The 16,264-nt window shown below is 31.9% G+C and overlaps 1 protein-coding gene across 1 annotated transcript in view; it reads left to right on the top strand.

The window, feature by feature from the left end:
* The first annotated feature begins 4,422 nt into the window (after nt 1-4,422).
* Nucleotides 4,423-16,264, top strand: part of LOC142333441 (dihydrolipoyl dehydrogenase, mitochondrial) — a 53,836-nt gene continuing 41,994 nt past the window's right edge. The window contains exons 1-2 of the mRNA XM_075380543.1: nt 4,423-4,577; nt 12,519-12,680. Coding sequence (XP_075236658.1) covers nt 4,536-4,577; nt 12,519-12,680 — 204 coding nt within the window. The 5' untranslated portion in view covers nt 4,423-4,535. The remainder of the gene's footprint in view (nt 4,578-12,518; nt 12,681-16,264) is intronic.

The raw sequence follows: 16,264 nt of genomic DNA, 5'->3' as shown, positions 1-16,264 counted from the left end.
TGTGAAAAAAAATGTTGCTTATCGTTTTAGTCATGTTTAGTGTTGTCTCCTTCAAAGTAGTTTCCTCTGATTGCACACACTTATTCCAGCGCTTCTGCCATTGATGGTAACATTTCTGGAACTCATCTTCTGTAATATCCTCCAAGACCCTCGTCACAGCTTTTTGGACATCTTGTGTTGTTTGAAAATGGGGTGTCCCTTTACCGCCATTTTAACTCTTGGAAATAGAAAAAAGTCGCACGGAGCGAATAAGGTGGTGTGGGTGATCCCTTTGAGCACCATTGCGAACTTTGGTGTTTTGTCTCTGGATCGTATTGAAAAAACCAACCTTCATCACCAGTGATAACACTGCTCAACAAATCTGGATTGATTTCCGTTTGCTCTAACAAATCAGCTGCCACATTTTTCTGTGTTTCTCACTGTTGTTGTGTGAGATTTTTGGGGACAATTTTTCCACAAATCTTTCTCATACCAAGATCTTCAGCTAATATTAGACGAACCGTTTCTCGATTGATGTTGAGTTCTTCTGCAATCATTTTCATGATAATCTTCAATCAGATCGTACGATTTCACGCACCCTGGTCAAGTTGACATCTGTCCGTGAGGTTGATGGTCGTTCACTGCGGTCTTCATTTTCAACATTCGTTCTGCCTTCACTAAAAATTTTATGCTACCGAAAAACTTGAGCTCTTGACATAACCTCCTCTCCAAAACCCTTCTGAAGCTTACCGTAAGTTGTCGTCACGTTTTCACCCAATTTAACGCAAAAAGAACTGGCATACCGTTGTGCAATATTTTGCGGTTTCATTTCTGTGATGAGAGACACAAACACGTGTTCACTTATTACAGCACAACTCACGACTGAGCAGTTGCATCAATGTGCCGCTTGGACTAGAAGTATCTTATAGACCAAGGTCAAAGATGGTGTGCCTACACAAGCTGCAGGGTTGCCACATCTTGCAAAGAAAAATCAGTCTCATTACTTTATTGTAGCACCTTTTATACCTACTTTATTGTAGCACCTTTTTGTAGCATCATTTTCATGATAATCTTCAATCAGATCGTACGATTTCACGCACCCTGGTCAAGTTGACATCTGTCCGTGAGGTTGATGGTCGTTCACTGCGGTCTTCATTTTCAACATTCGTTCTGCCTTCACTAAAAATTTTATGCTACCGAAAAACTTGAGCTCTTGACATAACCTCCTCTCCAAAACCCTTCTGAAGCTTACCGTAAGTTGTCGTCACGTTTTCACCCAATTTAACGCAAAAAGAACTGGCATACCGTTGTGCAATATTTTGCGGTTTCATTTCTGTGATGAGAGACACAAACACGTGTTCACTTATTACAGCACAACTCACGACTGAGCAGTTGCATCAATGTGCCGCTTGGACTAGAAGTATCTTATAGACCAAGGTCAAAGATGGTGTGCCTACACAAGCTGCAGGGTTGCCACATCTTGCAAAGAAAAATCAGTCTCATTACTTTATTGTAGCACCTCGTATATATAAATTTTAATCAACCCCACTTAGGAATTTAATTTTGTTTTTTACAGGTTTAATATTTTTTTTTTTTTTAATTTTCATGTTTTCATCACACATAAGGCTTATAAAAATGTCCACAATTTTACAAAATTATAAATCCCAGACATTAAACAGAAAAGTTTTTCAAAATTTATACATTCTTGTTTTAACCTTTTTATTGAAAGTTTGGAGATGGTGTTACATGTAGAGCAATGTTTATTTAAACAAATTTGATAACCTTATACATAAGGATACTTTTTTGACATTTTTATTTTTAATTTATTCCCCTCCAAAAGTAATAATTTTTTGGCTCTAACTCATAACTTTTATTACTTATTTCATTCCTAATGTGTATGTCGCAATCTGTTCAACTAGTGAACAATAAATAACACCCCTCCCCGTGGTCCACTGAGATGAGGATATGTAAATTAGGTGTAGTCTTATACAGATTCAGACTGACCATTACAGAGAAGTGCAATTAATTGAATCCTACCCACCAAAGTACACCAGTATCCATTGTCTAGGAATTCATTTTAGTTTTTGTCATTTTTGGGTAATTAAAATTTAAGAACTTTTGGCCCTGTAATATACCCTGGACCCAAAATATAAAGCAGTTTTCATTACTATCATAAATTTTATACTTTTTTTTTTCAATATTTAAAAAGATCTTTTTTTATTTTACTTTTTGTTAAGGTTCACTTCTATATAAAAAAAATTGTTATTAAATTGTGCCACAGAGCAAGAGAGCCTTCAAAATCAAACATTCTTTTATTTGAAATTTTGATGCTTAAATTTTATTTTTGTAATCATTATAATCAATAAAAAAAGTTCCTTTAATAAGGGACCCAAATCTTTTAAATTTGAAAATTTTGTTTGTTACTTTTAAATGATTGTTATGAAAATTAAAATAAGACTTTTAATGATTGAAATACAGAAACTCTGGTGAAGCTGGACATTTTTCCAGAGGTTTTGCAATGAAAACGTTGTGCAAGGTATTATGAGTTGACCAATGTGTATTTGGAAAATGCATGCAATACTTTTGAGTTTTTTAAAATTATACATAATTATTTATTATTTTTATCTAATTATTATTAGTTAAGCTTAGATTTTTAAATAGTAAACATTTGAAAATAAAGAATTACTAACCTAACCTACCCTGAGATGGCTGGCAAATTGCCATGGCGAAGAAATTATGCCAAAGTTCAGATCTCTTCTTCCTCACATTTTTGCAGACATTTTTAAAACGTCTAGGAAGTATAATGATTGAATGCCTGCCTTGCTGGTAGAAACTCATATTGAATACCTTTGATGTCAAAAAAGACTGCCAATATCACCCTTATGTTTGAACAAGTTTTGTTTGCCCTTTTCAGTTTCTATAATGATTTTCCAACCTGCCGCAATGACTGATAATGCTTATACATCATACCCATACTTCATCATATGTTATTATTGACAAGAAATTGATTTTCAGAGTCGATTTCTAGTTTTCAAAGAAGGAAAATGAGGTAGCTGATACATAGAATTTGTTTGATTTGAAAATAACATTGTAGAATTTGTTGGTCGATTTAAACCTTAAACTTCTGTTTAAATTACAGTTCAATTTCAAGAGGGATTCTATCAACTTTTGTGTACTGCATAATAAGAGGTGCAGTCTACAACTTTCTATGATCCTATAAGCAAACATTACCTCATTATGAATACTTGCTTTTTTAACATTTATTATTTTCAGGATCTCAATCATTTAAAAAATTGAATGGTCTTTCAAAGGTAAATTATATTGTTTTATTGGTTATTGCAATACTGCAGCGTGTTCCTAGGTGACATGAATTAACTAGTTACACTTTTATGGTGGTCAAATAAAAGCCTAAGTTTTTATAGATAATGTTGAAGTAACTTTCAGAGTGGAGTTCTAATTCAATCAAAAAAGGGTTTGTAAATTACACAGGAATAAAGAAATTCATTTTAAAATCTAGCTTATTGCTTTTAAACATAGTAAAGAGACAAATCTGGGTAACTGATGTACAAAATTTGGAATCAATACCGAAATTCATTTTTTTATATTTGCTGCATATCGATATGCATCCATTTTTAAACTACTCCCTTACGATAGTCAAGGAAAAAAATATCTTCCTAATCATAACTTATTATGTAAGGGGATCATTAATGCTTAGGTTTTAAATTTACATTTTTTTTTATAAATCCGACTGAATAATTTAACCCCTGTGTTGACAATAAACTTGGGATGATTAAATACCGAATTCAAACTACGTTAGTGTACAGTAAAAGGTGCTGCATTTTGATTATACAGTTTAATTTTTATTTTCTACCATCTTACGAATCCTTTTATTTAACAAACCGTTTCCTAAAGTTTGATGAATTTTACTGTAATTGGGAAACTGCTGTAAAATATGTACCAAAACTGCTAAGTTATGGTTCATCGCCTTTTTATTTTCTAAAAAAAAGTAGAATAATAATACTGTAAATTTATTAATAGCTAACATCAAACAATTGTTAAATTATTCTCTGTTAATATGATATGAGTTGCATCACGATGTAGTTTTGAATTGCTCATTGCAATTACATAAGAATCAACAAAAGATAATTTTAAATTTTGATATTACTTTTAAAAAATCTTCTGTTAAAAAGATATTGAAATTAATTATGAAAAGATTACTAATACGGTTTGTATTTTAATATGTTTTTAAAATGTAAGTTTTTCATCAAAAAAGGTTCTAAATACCAAAACGTTCTAGATACTGAGATTATATATTTATTAGAAATTAAATATTTATATTATATTAAGTATCATATATATTGGTTTAATCCATAAAGGTAACAAAATATTTATTAATTAATTAGTTGTTAAGATTATGTACTTTCATCTGTGAATAAATATTCAAACACTGTTAGGTTAAAATGAAACACCAAAGGTTTAAAATTTTAATGCGATAACAAAGGCTGTGCAATGAGTCCTTTGCTGTGATAAAGGTGAAATTGGTGGAATTATACGATATGCAGTGTAACATGTTAAGTAGATTATCGGCGACAGTTAAAGTAAGTACCAAGTTTTTACATTTTTATTTTATCCTTAATGAGTTTTCTTTTTACTTTTCCATAATAGAATGTTAAATTCAAGTTATTTAAATGATGTTATAACCTTTTTGTTAGGCTAGTGAAGCGTTAATATGCGGAATCTTAACTGGATTATTGTAATTTGTTTTTTATTGTTTGAAATAATTGTTGGTAAAGGAAACAAAATCCAAATTACTTATTTTTATAACTTAGACTTATAAATTTCTGTTTGTACATTATCTGTAACTCTTATCTTCAGTGCACTCTTAACCTATTCCTTTTAACCTTGGAGTAGTTTATTTTTTTTTCGTTTAAGACGCGTGTGTGTAGTACATTTATTAGTTTAATGTTACTGCATGGTTGTATGTTTAACTGGTGCCATAATATTAAAAACATTCCCGTTGTACCGATTTTCCTTTGAGTATTATTTGAAATTGTTGTATAAAGTATTTCTGTAGCAAAATTATTTCTCTAACCCTGTTTTTGAAGTTTTAAGTGTTGTAGATTTTAATCTTAAGTTTAATTTTAAACATCTTAATTGCTTAATGTTGTGGATCATCTGCCATAGCCGTTTCATCTTAGCATATAGTAAAATAAAATAAGGCCTGAGAAGGTGAAACTACATCTCTCAGTCAGTCTAACTACTTAACCTAATACATGTTATGAGTTTAAGAAATTGTTACTGACTTTAATAAAATAAAATTCTGAACATGCGTTTGGCATTGTCTTTACAAAGGTCTGGTTGTGTGGCCTAGAACCTATGTGTAAGTAATTACGTTAAGTGTACATATTGTAGTATACAGCTTTGAGATGTTTTATTATCTGTATTTTCTTTTGAGAAAAATGGTGTGTTCATCATGATTAGGGGTGTTTAACATGTACTGACATCCCACCACTATCTTGAAAGATTATTGCCAAAATTCATAAAAGGAATCTGTTCTATGAATGATACAAATTTTTTAATTGTACTCTATAATATGGATACTGAACAGTTACATTATATACATTACATCCATATATTTAAAGCTTCACTTATAATGTAAGTGTAGTTACTCATTCTGCTGTGATGTAGTTTCACAATGTTATAGTTATTTTGTGTCTTGGAAAGAAAGAATTGCATTTCTAAAGTACTAATTACATTGTGGCATTTTATTTTCCTGTTATTTCCGGATTTGAGTAGGTGCCTTGTTTTCAGGTGAGAGAACTTGACCTTGTAGTTTGGGTAATTTTGAGCAATTTGAGATCAACTTTAATTTTTTTCATACTAATATACCATTGAAAAATGCTTAGGATCAGGGAAGTGCAAGGTCTAAATATCAGAAAGGAGGTTTGGACAGTGGCTTATATATACAGATTAAAGTCTGCACTGCATTAATCAGTGCTCTAGTAAATTAAGATTCACTTTTGTGAAATATGGCAATTCGTTATGTGGAGAGAGGTTAGAGTTAGAGTTTTGTGGAGATAGGATTAAACCTTAAATTAATGTTAATAGTCATCAGAGTCAGACTCTGAGTTACCTGTTGAAGGCAAGATGATTGATTGTACTCCTCGTAAGGTTATTACTGTTGTATATATGATTAATTTTTTCTTTTTTTTTTTGTAAAGGTTTTATTTACAATCAGTTTTTACAAATCCAAAAAAAAAATCTATAAGTAAATGGGATAACAATAAAATTGATGTTGAAAGAGACATTTTCCAGCGAAACTACTCAAGAATACAATTCAACTTGCAAGAGGAACATATGAAATATAAAACTGACATTAAAGATAAATGTGTTGAGACATACAAAGAAAGAAAAGATATTAAGTAATTTTGAAAGTAAGACAAGCAGAAAAATAATGTCATGTTATCCCCTGGATCCAAAACATGCTGCCATTTTAACCGGTGAACATAGTTACTGTTAATCCAGCAGGTTCACCGCAAGGTAGTTTTCATGCCTGTTGAGACATTGTTCGTAAAGTGCTGAATTTCAACATAAGGAATCTTCAGATAATGTGGATCTTGCTTTCCCTTATGAACCATGGCGTATTTTTTATATTTTTGTGTGTAGTTTGTTTTGGAATTGCTGAATAATTTTGATGTTGCTGCTGTTTGTCATTCTCCAGAGTTGAATATCGTAGGTGCAGATTGGTTTTAAAATTTCATTGTAGAGTAGAATTTTATCAGAAAGTGGAACTGGGACTGTCATCCAAGTAACCAGTACATGTGTCTTAGCTTGATATTCAGCTGGTTCCATTGAGTATATGTTCCGTCATGTGTACATGACTGATAGCATGGAACTTTTGGTGTAGCCTACATAGTTTCTGTAATAACTTTATTTCTCTTAAAACATAATTCAGCCAAGTGTTTTATAAGTATTTCTATATCTTGTTATTTATATGACTATCTTCATGGTAGAGCGGTAGCATCTTGGCCTTTCATTTGGAGGCCCCTGGTGTTAATCTCGGTTAGGCATGGTATTTTTCATACGCTACAAATTTCCATTTAGGCTAATGACCATAGCAGTGAGCCCATAATCTCTTAAGAAAAAAGTAACAAATGGGTTTATCCCAACATCTCTACACAGAACGGATTAGTATCTGAACAGATCTTGATAAGTCACAAAATTGATAGCTAATTGATTGGAGTTCTGATGGACTTTAACCTTGCAATGAACACCCAGTGGCCAAACCTTTCATACCTTCGTGTATCTATTGTGGTATATTAAAAAAAGTATGAAAGAAATAGAAGTTCTAATTGCCTAGAACTACCATTGTTTGATATAATCTTCTGTTAGTGTTTTATTATTGTTTTTTCAGCCACTTGAATTTTTAGATTCTGTTTATTCATTTCTTTTGTGCTTTCCTTGAATATGGGGTTAATGACCATTATGTCTATTTTTTATCTATTCACACTGATCTAAATAATTGGTTTGATGTACAATTAAACCACTCTCCAGTGTATTTTTTTGTTAAAGATTTGGAATAATCCCATTCAGGTGCCAAGGCAGTGTTAGTCTCGCTAACAGGTTCCGCAAGATGTTATTAAGTGAGTATGTGTTCCTGTGCATACACACAATCGGTCACTGCAAACACAACAGGAAATGCCCAAACAAACATACACTCACCACAAAATGAAACACAAAAGTCACACAGACAAATTAAGCGAAAAAGATCAACAAACACCAAACATGCCAACAACCAAAACACATGCACCACACAGACAAAATTCACGAAATGCAAAACAGCAACAATAAAACTACAAGAAACACGCAACAATACTGTTAAAATACAATACTTACTAAAGGAGGCTATCTTTCTCAAGAGTCGCTATCAGGTACCATGAACGTAGTGCCCACAGCTTCGTCGCACCAAAGCAACCTCCAGATGGTCAGGACCCCCCCCCCCCCAGGCACTCAGCCTTGAGCCTGTCCGACTTGGCACCATTCTTACTGAAATATTCCACAGCTCTCCAACTCTCCTCACCTTCCAACAGGATCCCTTGCATTTAATTTGGTGTGAGCATACAGTCACGACCCAGCGTGTAACATTTACAGGCAATTCTGTATGAAATGTGGGCATCAGAAATCTACGTACCCTGGGGTCTTCTTCCTCGCACTCTGGGCAAATTTTCAAGTGGTCAAAGTTAAACTTATAGAGATATGATCTATAGTCAATCTACGTTACCCTCTAGCATGTCAAAGTAGGCCTTCTTTTAACAACAGTGATTATTATCACCACCTCAGTTTTCTTTGGTGCTAGCTTCAGCCCGACATCCTCCATCCATGCCCTAATCACAATATAAGAGTCGTGTATCTTAGTGACATCCTCCCTCCATGTGAGGGCATCAGTCACCATTACCAGGTCATCAGTATATCATAAAGCGTGACTCCCGGGGGAAGGGCAACCCGGAACATGCTGTCATTCTGGAGGGTTGGCCCAAAGATCGACCCCTGTAGCACTTCCCTATCTAGACCACATTTGACCAGTCCATTCTAGACCTGGCATACCATCTTACATACTGTAAGGTATGATTGGACTATCTGACAGATACTGTGGGAAACCATTAGTCTCCAAAGAGGTGCATTATGGTAATGTGAGGAGTGTTATTAAATGAATTCCTCAGATCCAGCGTCACCAGAACATTCATTCTGTCACAACCAGTTAATAATCCTCTCTTGCCATCTTGCACGCTCTAGCCACAGTGTCCAGGGCAGACCTTGCCCTGTGAAAGCCAAATTGGCCTGCAGAGAGCCCACTCATCTCTTCCACCACTACTGAAATCTGCTGCTGGATCATTCATTCCAAAACCTTGGCTAACAAACTGATCATGGTGGCAAGTGGCCAGTATAAGGAAAGAAGTGCCAGGTCCCTCCTTGGCTTGGGGACCAGTACTCGCTGCTTTTTCTTCCATCCTGTTGAAAAAGTTCCTTCAGAAAGGCACGTTATTAAAAACTTGCAAAAAATATATCCTGTCTACCCGAACCCACCACCTTAACAACTAAATTTGACATTCCAGACCCGGTGCCTTTTCCACTGGCATTCAGGTAATCACTGCAGCAAGCTCGATCAACAAAGGAGGGCGGAGGTTCCATTTCTTCCATAACATCTGCCTCTAATTCTTCTTTGTGAGGGAAAACCCCGTCTATCGTACACTGTACTTGTAAATTTCTTGTTACAGGCACTTTGGGTCTTGATATTCTCCTAACAAGCACCCTATTTCTCCGGGGGTCTTGTAGTCATAATATACATAATATTCTTCATTGTTTTACTCCTTGCTTTCTGTGTTGATGTAATCTGTTTGGTTATAATAATATTGTTTCTTAGAAAAATTGATGTTTAACAAATGAGAATTATATTTTTATGTTTTGCACTATAGTTATGTATCCATATAGCAAAGATCATTCGGAAAGTTACTTTTGATTCTTTAAAATAATGCCCAAAAAATTAAATATAACTCTGTCATCTTAGCCCAGAAGTGTAATGTAACTTGTTACATTATAAATCTCTTTCCAAAAATCTCTCCAAGATAAATCTCTTTCATAAGGAAGAGATTTATATTGCTATTATTTTTTAATAACAGCCATTTAAAATTTGTGCCATAATTGAGAATCCTGCCAGCTGCAAAGTAATAAGATCCCTATTTACCAGAAACCACAAAATGTTTGAAATCTATAATCTGCTTTGTGATGTTTATAGAGAAAATTAATGAATCAGCCTCGAGACTTTGGTACATTATGTTTAGAAATGAGTTAGAGAATATGGTTTTAGGTAACTGCCAGTTGATAATTTCAGAATGTTCTAATTTATTTGCTTAGTTCTTGATAAGGTGATCAAAGTAATGCTAGGCTAGTGGATCAATCTATTTGAAGTGTCCAAAAAAACATTAGCTGGTTGCTTGATCAGTTCAAAAAAAATTGAACATAGCTGCTTGTTAACTACATGTTTCAGGATCTTAAAAGTATTTTTTTAAACCTTTTATTTAAGCAGTTTACCTGTGGTGGCCATTCTTGTTACAGTGCGCAGACCTATTTTTGTGATTGTAAGGGTTTACGGAAAAAAATCGTAACTTAAAATTTATTGGTCCTGGAAGGATGAATAAAAAGCAATTTAATGATACTTTCTCAAGGTGAAAGATTGGTCCAGTGGTTTATTTACCTATCTCCTGTTTTTCTAAGTTGCAATTTTTTTTAATTGGTCAATCAACCACCTTTGGGTCATTTCAAATAGATTGATTCTAGTTTTGTGAACAGTAGGTATCTAAACTTCTTTATAACAATACAAGACATAATCGATAGGGGACAGCATTAAACTCTTTCTTCAGCGTTAACAGCATTTACAGTGGATATGTTACTTCCTTGCTATAGCAATATGAGATGCTATACCGATGTTGGGAAAGTATATAGACAGATAAAAAAAAAATTGGTTCTGTTTTAATTTTGTATATTAAGGGGACACAAAAGTTAAAAAAAGTGTATTTACCTGTAAGTAATATGTGAAAAAAGTTTTTATTTCAATGTCCGTCCCCTAGTCCCAAAAATTAATTTTTGCCAGATAGACTTGTACATTGAACAAGATAGACTCCATAGAACAATTTTCTTCAAACTTAGTAGACGGTACCTTCAGGGGGAAAGAATGTATTAAATTTTTGCAGAAAAAATTTCAAAAAGGGGCAAGGCTGTTATGGCCAAAATAAAATTAAAAATCTGCTGGGGCACTTAGCAAAATAATTTTCTTAGAAAAGTTGAACTGTTTTTTTATTAAGATCACAAATTAGCAAAAATTATTTAATAATCATGCCCTCACCCTAAAAAGTAAATATATATTTTCATTCTTTTTTATATATTTTCATTTTCAGAAAATGAGTATCTATATTTATTACATCAATACCACTTCAAATAACCATTAAAACATTTTTCCCATCCCACTACACAATGGTCGGTGGTAACAAAAATTATTTAAAAAAGTTTAAATTTAAATCTATCTTGCATGTTACTCATTGCATTTAAAATGTAAAAATGTTAATTTTTTGATAGCCTACACTCTTCAGTATTTCTTTGGAAAAAGATTAACCAAAAAGTATTAAATTAGGTACCACTATTGTTTAATTAAAAATTTATTTTACCCGAATGCTTCCCCTTACTATAGGAGCTCCCAAAATGAAAAAAAATATTTTAATTTTTCAAGAACATAAAAAAAATAACCCACCGTTCAACTTTCATTAAGTTCTCCATAAGAATAGCAATAAACAGTATATATTTGTTAACCATATTTTTATATAAACTATGTATCATAAAATTAGAAATAAATATTTTTAGATAGATTGTGAAAAAAAATCATAATTTTGATTATTGTTTTTCAGTAAAAATGAAATGCTGGCTTTTTTGTTTTTGTTTTGTTGACTTTCTTTCAAGAAATCATGGAAACTGTATTCTGTAGTCAGAAGAAGCTTGTTGATTGATTTTATGGAATGTGGCATTTCAATCAGTTGAAAAGAGATTAAAAAGAAAGCTGACAACACAGTTGTAGGACTTTCCTGTCATACATCTTTTTTCTGATGCACAGCTTACACATACATACACACACAACTAATAAAATATTTATAATTTTATTTAAATATAATATTTTTCTACAACAGCTGTACATCAGTGCTACACTATCCCTCCTTGTAGTGATAGGGGGTACTATGATAATTTGTTTGCCAGATAATTATCTGAAAGCTCATTTTTGTATTTACAAAGTTACTCTGACTTTTTGAGGAAGCCAAAGAAATGACATTACACTTTACAAGAATATACATAGGCATAATAAATATTTAATAATGATGAATATCCTAAAAAACGGGCAGAAAATACCATCATAAGTAATATAAGTTCTATACTGCAATAGTGAGAGATTTCAATCAATTGTAAACTTATCTACGTGTAGCAGCTTAAGGTTTAAATCCCTAATAGAAAAATTTTACACAGGAGTTCAAAGGCTTGTGAAATGCTGCAAGTGCTTTGATTGATTGGACAGTGTAGTAAAGTAGTTAAAAAAAAGTTGTTTAGAATAAAAGTGCACCCACCAGGTTGATCTAGTGGTGAATTTTTCTTCCCAAATCAGTTGAAATGAGAAAGTTGAGAGTTCCAGTGTTCAAGTCCTAGTAAAGGCAGTTACTTTTATACGGATTTGAATACTAGATAATGGGTACTGGTGTTCTTCGGCGGTTGGGTTTCAGGTAACCACACATCTCATGAATGATTGCACTGAGACTACAAGACTACACTTCATTTACATTCATACATATCTTCCTCTGAAGTAATACCTGAACGGTAATTCTCGGAGAAATAACTTTCAAAGATAATTTTATGTGTATTTTTCTTCTCTTACATTTTTCTACGTTTCTGTAGATACTTTCTTTTATTACCAAATCACTGATTCCGATTTTCTTACTGTTTTATAGCCTGCAGCATGCCTATCACGCAGCCAGTCATTATCAGCTCAGATTTCTTCAGCATTAGCACAGCGTTTTTATTCAGCAACACATGAAGCAGATGTAGTTGTAATTGGAAGTGGACCTGGTGGATATGTAGCAGCTATCAAAGCGGCGCAGTTGGGGATGAAGGTGTAGTTATTTATTAACATATTATTAAAAGTGTCATAATTATTTCATTGTTTTCATAGTATTGAATTACGGATGTAAATGTGTGTATGGTGCCATAACTGCAATGTTTGTAGACAATCTGACACAAGACAAAGTTTTTCTTCAAAAAAATTTCAATCATTTCTAAGAATAATATGTATCCTATGCCAGACTTAGTTTTGGAAATTGAGGGGCAAAGTGATCTTTGTTTTTTTCACTTAGCTAAATATTCTGTTGAATTTCTGTATGCAAATTCAACTTAAATTCAGCTGTACAGTTGATAATTTTATCTTGTTAACTGTAAGGAATGATGTATTTCTTATTGGAGTTATTTAAAATATAAATACATCAAATAACGTTAATGAAGAAATATTAAAATAATTACAAAATAATAATTCACAATACAGAGGCATTAATGAAAATTGTTTGAGCACATATTTATATACAGGTAGATGAAAAGGTTGCAGAAAATTAATTTTTTTAAATATCTTTTAATTGATATTATTTTAATATTCATTGACAGTAATATGATGTAATTTCTGTAAAAGAACATTTTTTAATTATATTTTAAATAAATTGGTAGAAATATTTTTAAATGATTGAGTAATTTATTAAAAACAGGAATAAAAGCATAACTTTCTTGTAAGTCAAGGTATTGTGTTGAGTTAAAAGAAAACAGTCCAATAATCTGGTTTGGTAGAGGTGAATATTTTCATATTTAACCAAAGTAACTATTCTGTTTCAAAGGTTGCAAAATCATAAATATAAACACAATGATAAGTTAATAATTTTTAATTTTTTAAGTATTGGGTTTACACAGTAATATTGTTAATTTATTAAGTATTGGGTTTACACAGTTTGTACTTTTTAGTATTACATAATAATCTGATAGGACAATTTGTATCCTAAAAACTCATTCTAATTTTCAGGGAGCCCAAAAGATGATTTACTTTCGACTGGAATTTAGATGTGCATATTAAAAAATTAATAATGATTACAAGCTTAGCGTATATTAAGATGCTTCAAAGCAAATTGGTACAGTTTGATTATGTCATAAAATAAATCAATTTGATTGTCCCAAGAGAATTTATTACCTAATTAAACAACTATAAATTTTGTTATAGTGAGAACAATGCTGTTGTTATCATCATTAATAGAATTTTTTCACATGATCTACTTTAGAAGCGCAATAATGCTATGGTGGTTACTGGTCATTTTAATTAGAACAGTTAAGATTGCATTAGAATATTATTTTATTTATGCAGTTTGTATTATCAGTGAATCTGTTAATCACTTCCAAATTCTGTCTGGTGGTTTATTAATTTATTTTTGTTTTTAAAATAAAGTTTATAAAACTGATCTTAATTTATGTATTTTTTTATCACTTTGATAAACTCACCCAATATTTAAAAACTATTTGTATAGCTTGTTGTGTGTAAGTAGACAGAAATATCAGTGTTTACTGTTTTGATTAAAGTGACCAGCAAACATTGTTGATTATCTGACAATACACTTTATTTATTATACTGTTCAACATTTTTATGTTTGCTTTAACTTTTAATAGTGATGATGAATGTTCCCTCAAAAGTAGTAAACAGTGAGGCAAGTAATAAAAAACTAAACTACTCTGATTTGGTGGATAATATTTTAATACATACAATTTTGTTATCCTCTATATAATGCCTCTTTTATCGCAGCATTTTTAGCAATTTTGTGTATCAGTTTATGTATAGAATTGTACTATATTGTTAGCTTAACAGTACTTAGCTGAATATATAATTTTTTTGAAAATTCAAATAATTCATCAACATACAGACCACTGTGTCAATTAACCTCAAACAACAAATTAACCTCTAAAGATTGTAACTGAAAAACCCAAAAAACTAATACCAAAATTCGACTTTCATATGATCCCACATCATCAGTCTGTACATAATTCTATGATTGAATCGAAAAACAAAAAAAAAGAAATAAAAACTTTTATTTCTTTTCTTTTGTTTTTTTATGTAATTGTAGAATTATGTACTGACTGATGATGCAGGATCCTGCGAAAGTTGACTTTTGGTATTAGCTTTATGGGTTTTTCTGTTAACTGTGTTTGGTGGTTAATTTTTTATTGTTTTTGTATGTTTAAAATTTAAAGTATAACAACCAGATATACTCAGAATAAAAATTCTGACCAATTATTCATTAATGCTAATAATGCTAATGAACATAATATATTAAAAATAATCTAAATGTTTGTAACAAAGATTTTAAGTTTATAAATTAACTTGAAATAAATAGCAGTATCAATTACCTATGTATATAAATAACAAAATTGTAACTGATATCTGTATAATTTATATACAATTCACAGATCTTCAATACTCCTTGGATATTCAAAATAAATACTTATAAAAATATTATCCATAGGTCCCTGTATATGCTCTTATCTTAACTATATATAGTAATCATATCTAACTTTATCTTAAACTATTGTAATAAAATAGTGTTCAACTTAAAAAAGGCCCAATCATTTAGTTTAGCTTATAAATAATAGTTTATTAGCCAACACTTATAGTAATTTACAGGTCTTGAAAATAATGTCCAACCACTTCTATGCACTTGTCTACCTATTTGACCTTATTCCTGACTATTCTTGTTAGTTGTACCCTTTCTGTTTACTGGATGGCAATGGTAATGTTTGTCTTCAATACCTGCAGAGTGTGTAGATTGCTCCTACAAACAATTTCTTTTAAGAAACCCCACAGAAAGAAGTCTGGACTAGTCAGATGAGATGTAGGGATCTTAGGGCCAAATTCCTTTAGAAATGATTCTTCCCCTTAAAAAATCTTGCTGCATCTCTGCAGTAGAGTGAGCTGTATGACACGTGGTGCTGTCCTGTTGCAACAAACAGTCATGCTCGCCCTCCTGTAGTAAGGCTATGAACTGTTGGATAATTTCTTGGTAGGTTGAAGTATCCACAGTTTTTTCAAAAAACAAAGATCCTATTATTGATTGCCTTGTAAACTACACACCATATGCATATTTTTTGTGTAAGTAGCAAAGATTAAAAAAAAAAGAGTGAAGGTTTCAGTAGGACTGAACTGCATTTTTGTTTCTGGTCTAATATTGAACCTTTTTCAGAAACTTTTTTTTAACTACTTTCTGGATAATACGTTTCAGTGAGATAGAACTTTTACCGTAACACAACATGAGATTTTATCTCTAAACAAGTTTCAATCACAAATACACGTTTCAACATACATAAAACTCAAAGTTTTTTTCAAAAGCCAGCGCTCAATACAAACTGGTAATACTCAAATATGAAGTAATAAGTAGACCTCCCCCCCAGCTCTAGTAGTTCCAACATCTTCCACATAATTTTATCTATCTTACACCAATACAGTAAAACCTCCCCGAAATGGAATCTGATAGGACCAAGCAAAAATTCCGTTTTGAAGAGGTTTCCATCCTGCAGAGTTTTAAAATCGAGCTAATTTATCATGAGGTCCTGTGCTATGAATTATACAAATGTGAAATGAAGTTAGACAGGGATAAATGTTGGGAGTAATCTGGAAATT

The sequence above is a fragment of the Lycorma delicatula genome, chromosome 12 (assembly GCF_047948215.1).
Source record: "Lycorma delicatula isolate Av1 chromosome 12, ASM4794821v1, whole genome shotgun sequence".
NCBI classification, from domain to species: Eukaryota; Metazoa; Arthropoda; class Insecta; order Hemiptera; family Fulgoridae; genus Lycorma; species Lycorma delicatula.
The sequence above is the reverse complement of the archived record's forward strand: the minus strand, read 5'-3'. Positions and strand labels throughout refer to the sequence as shown.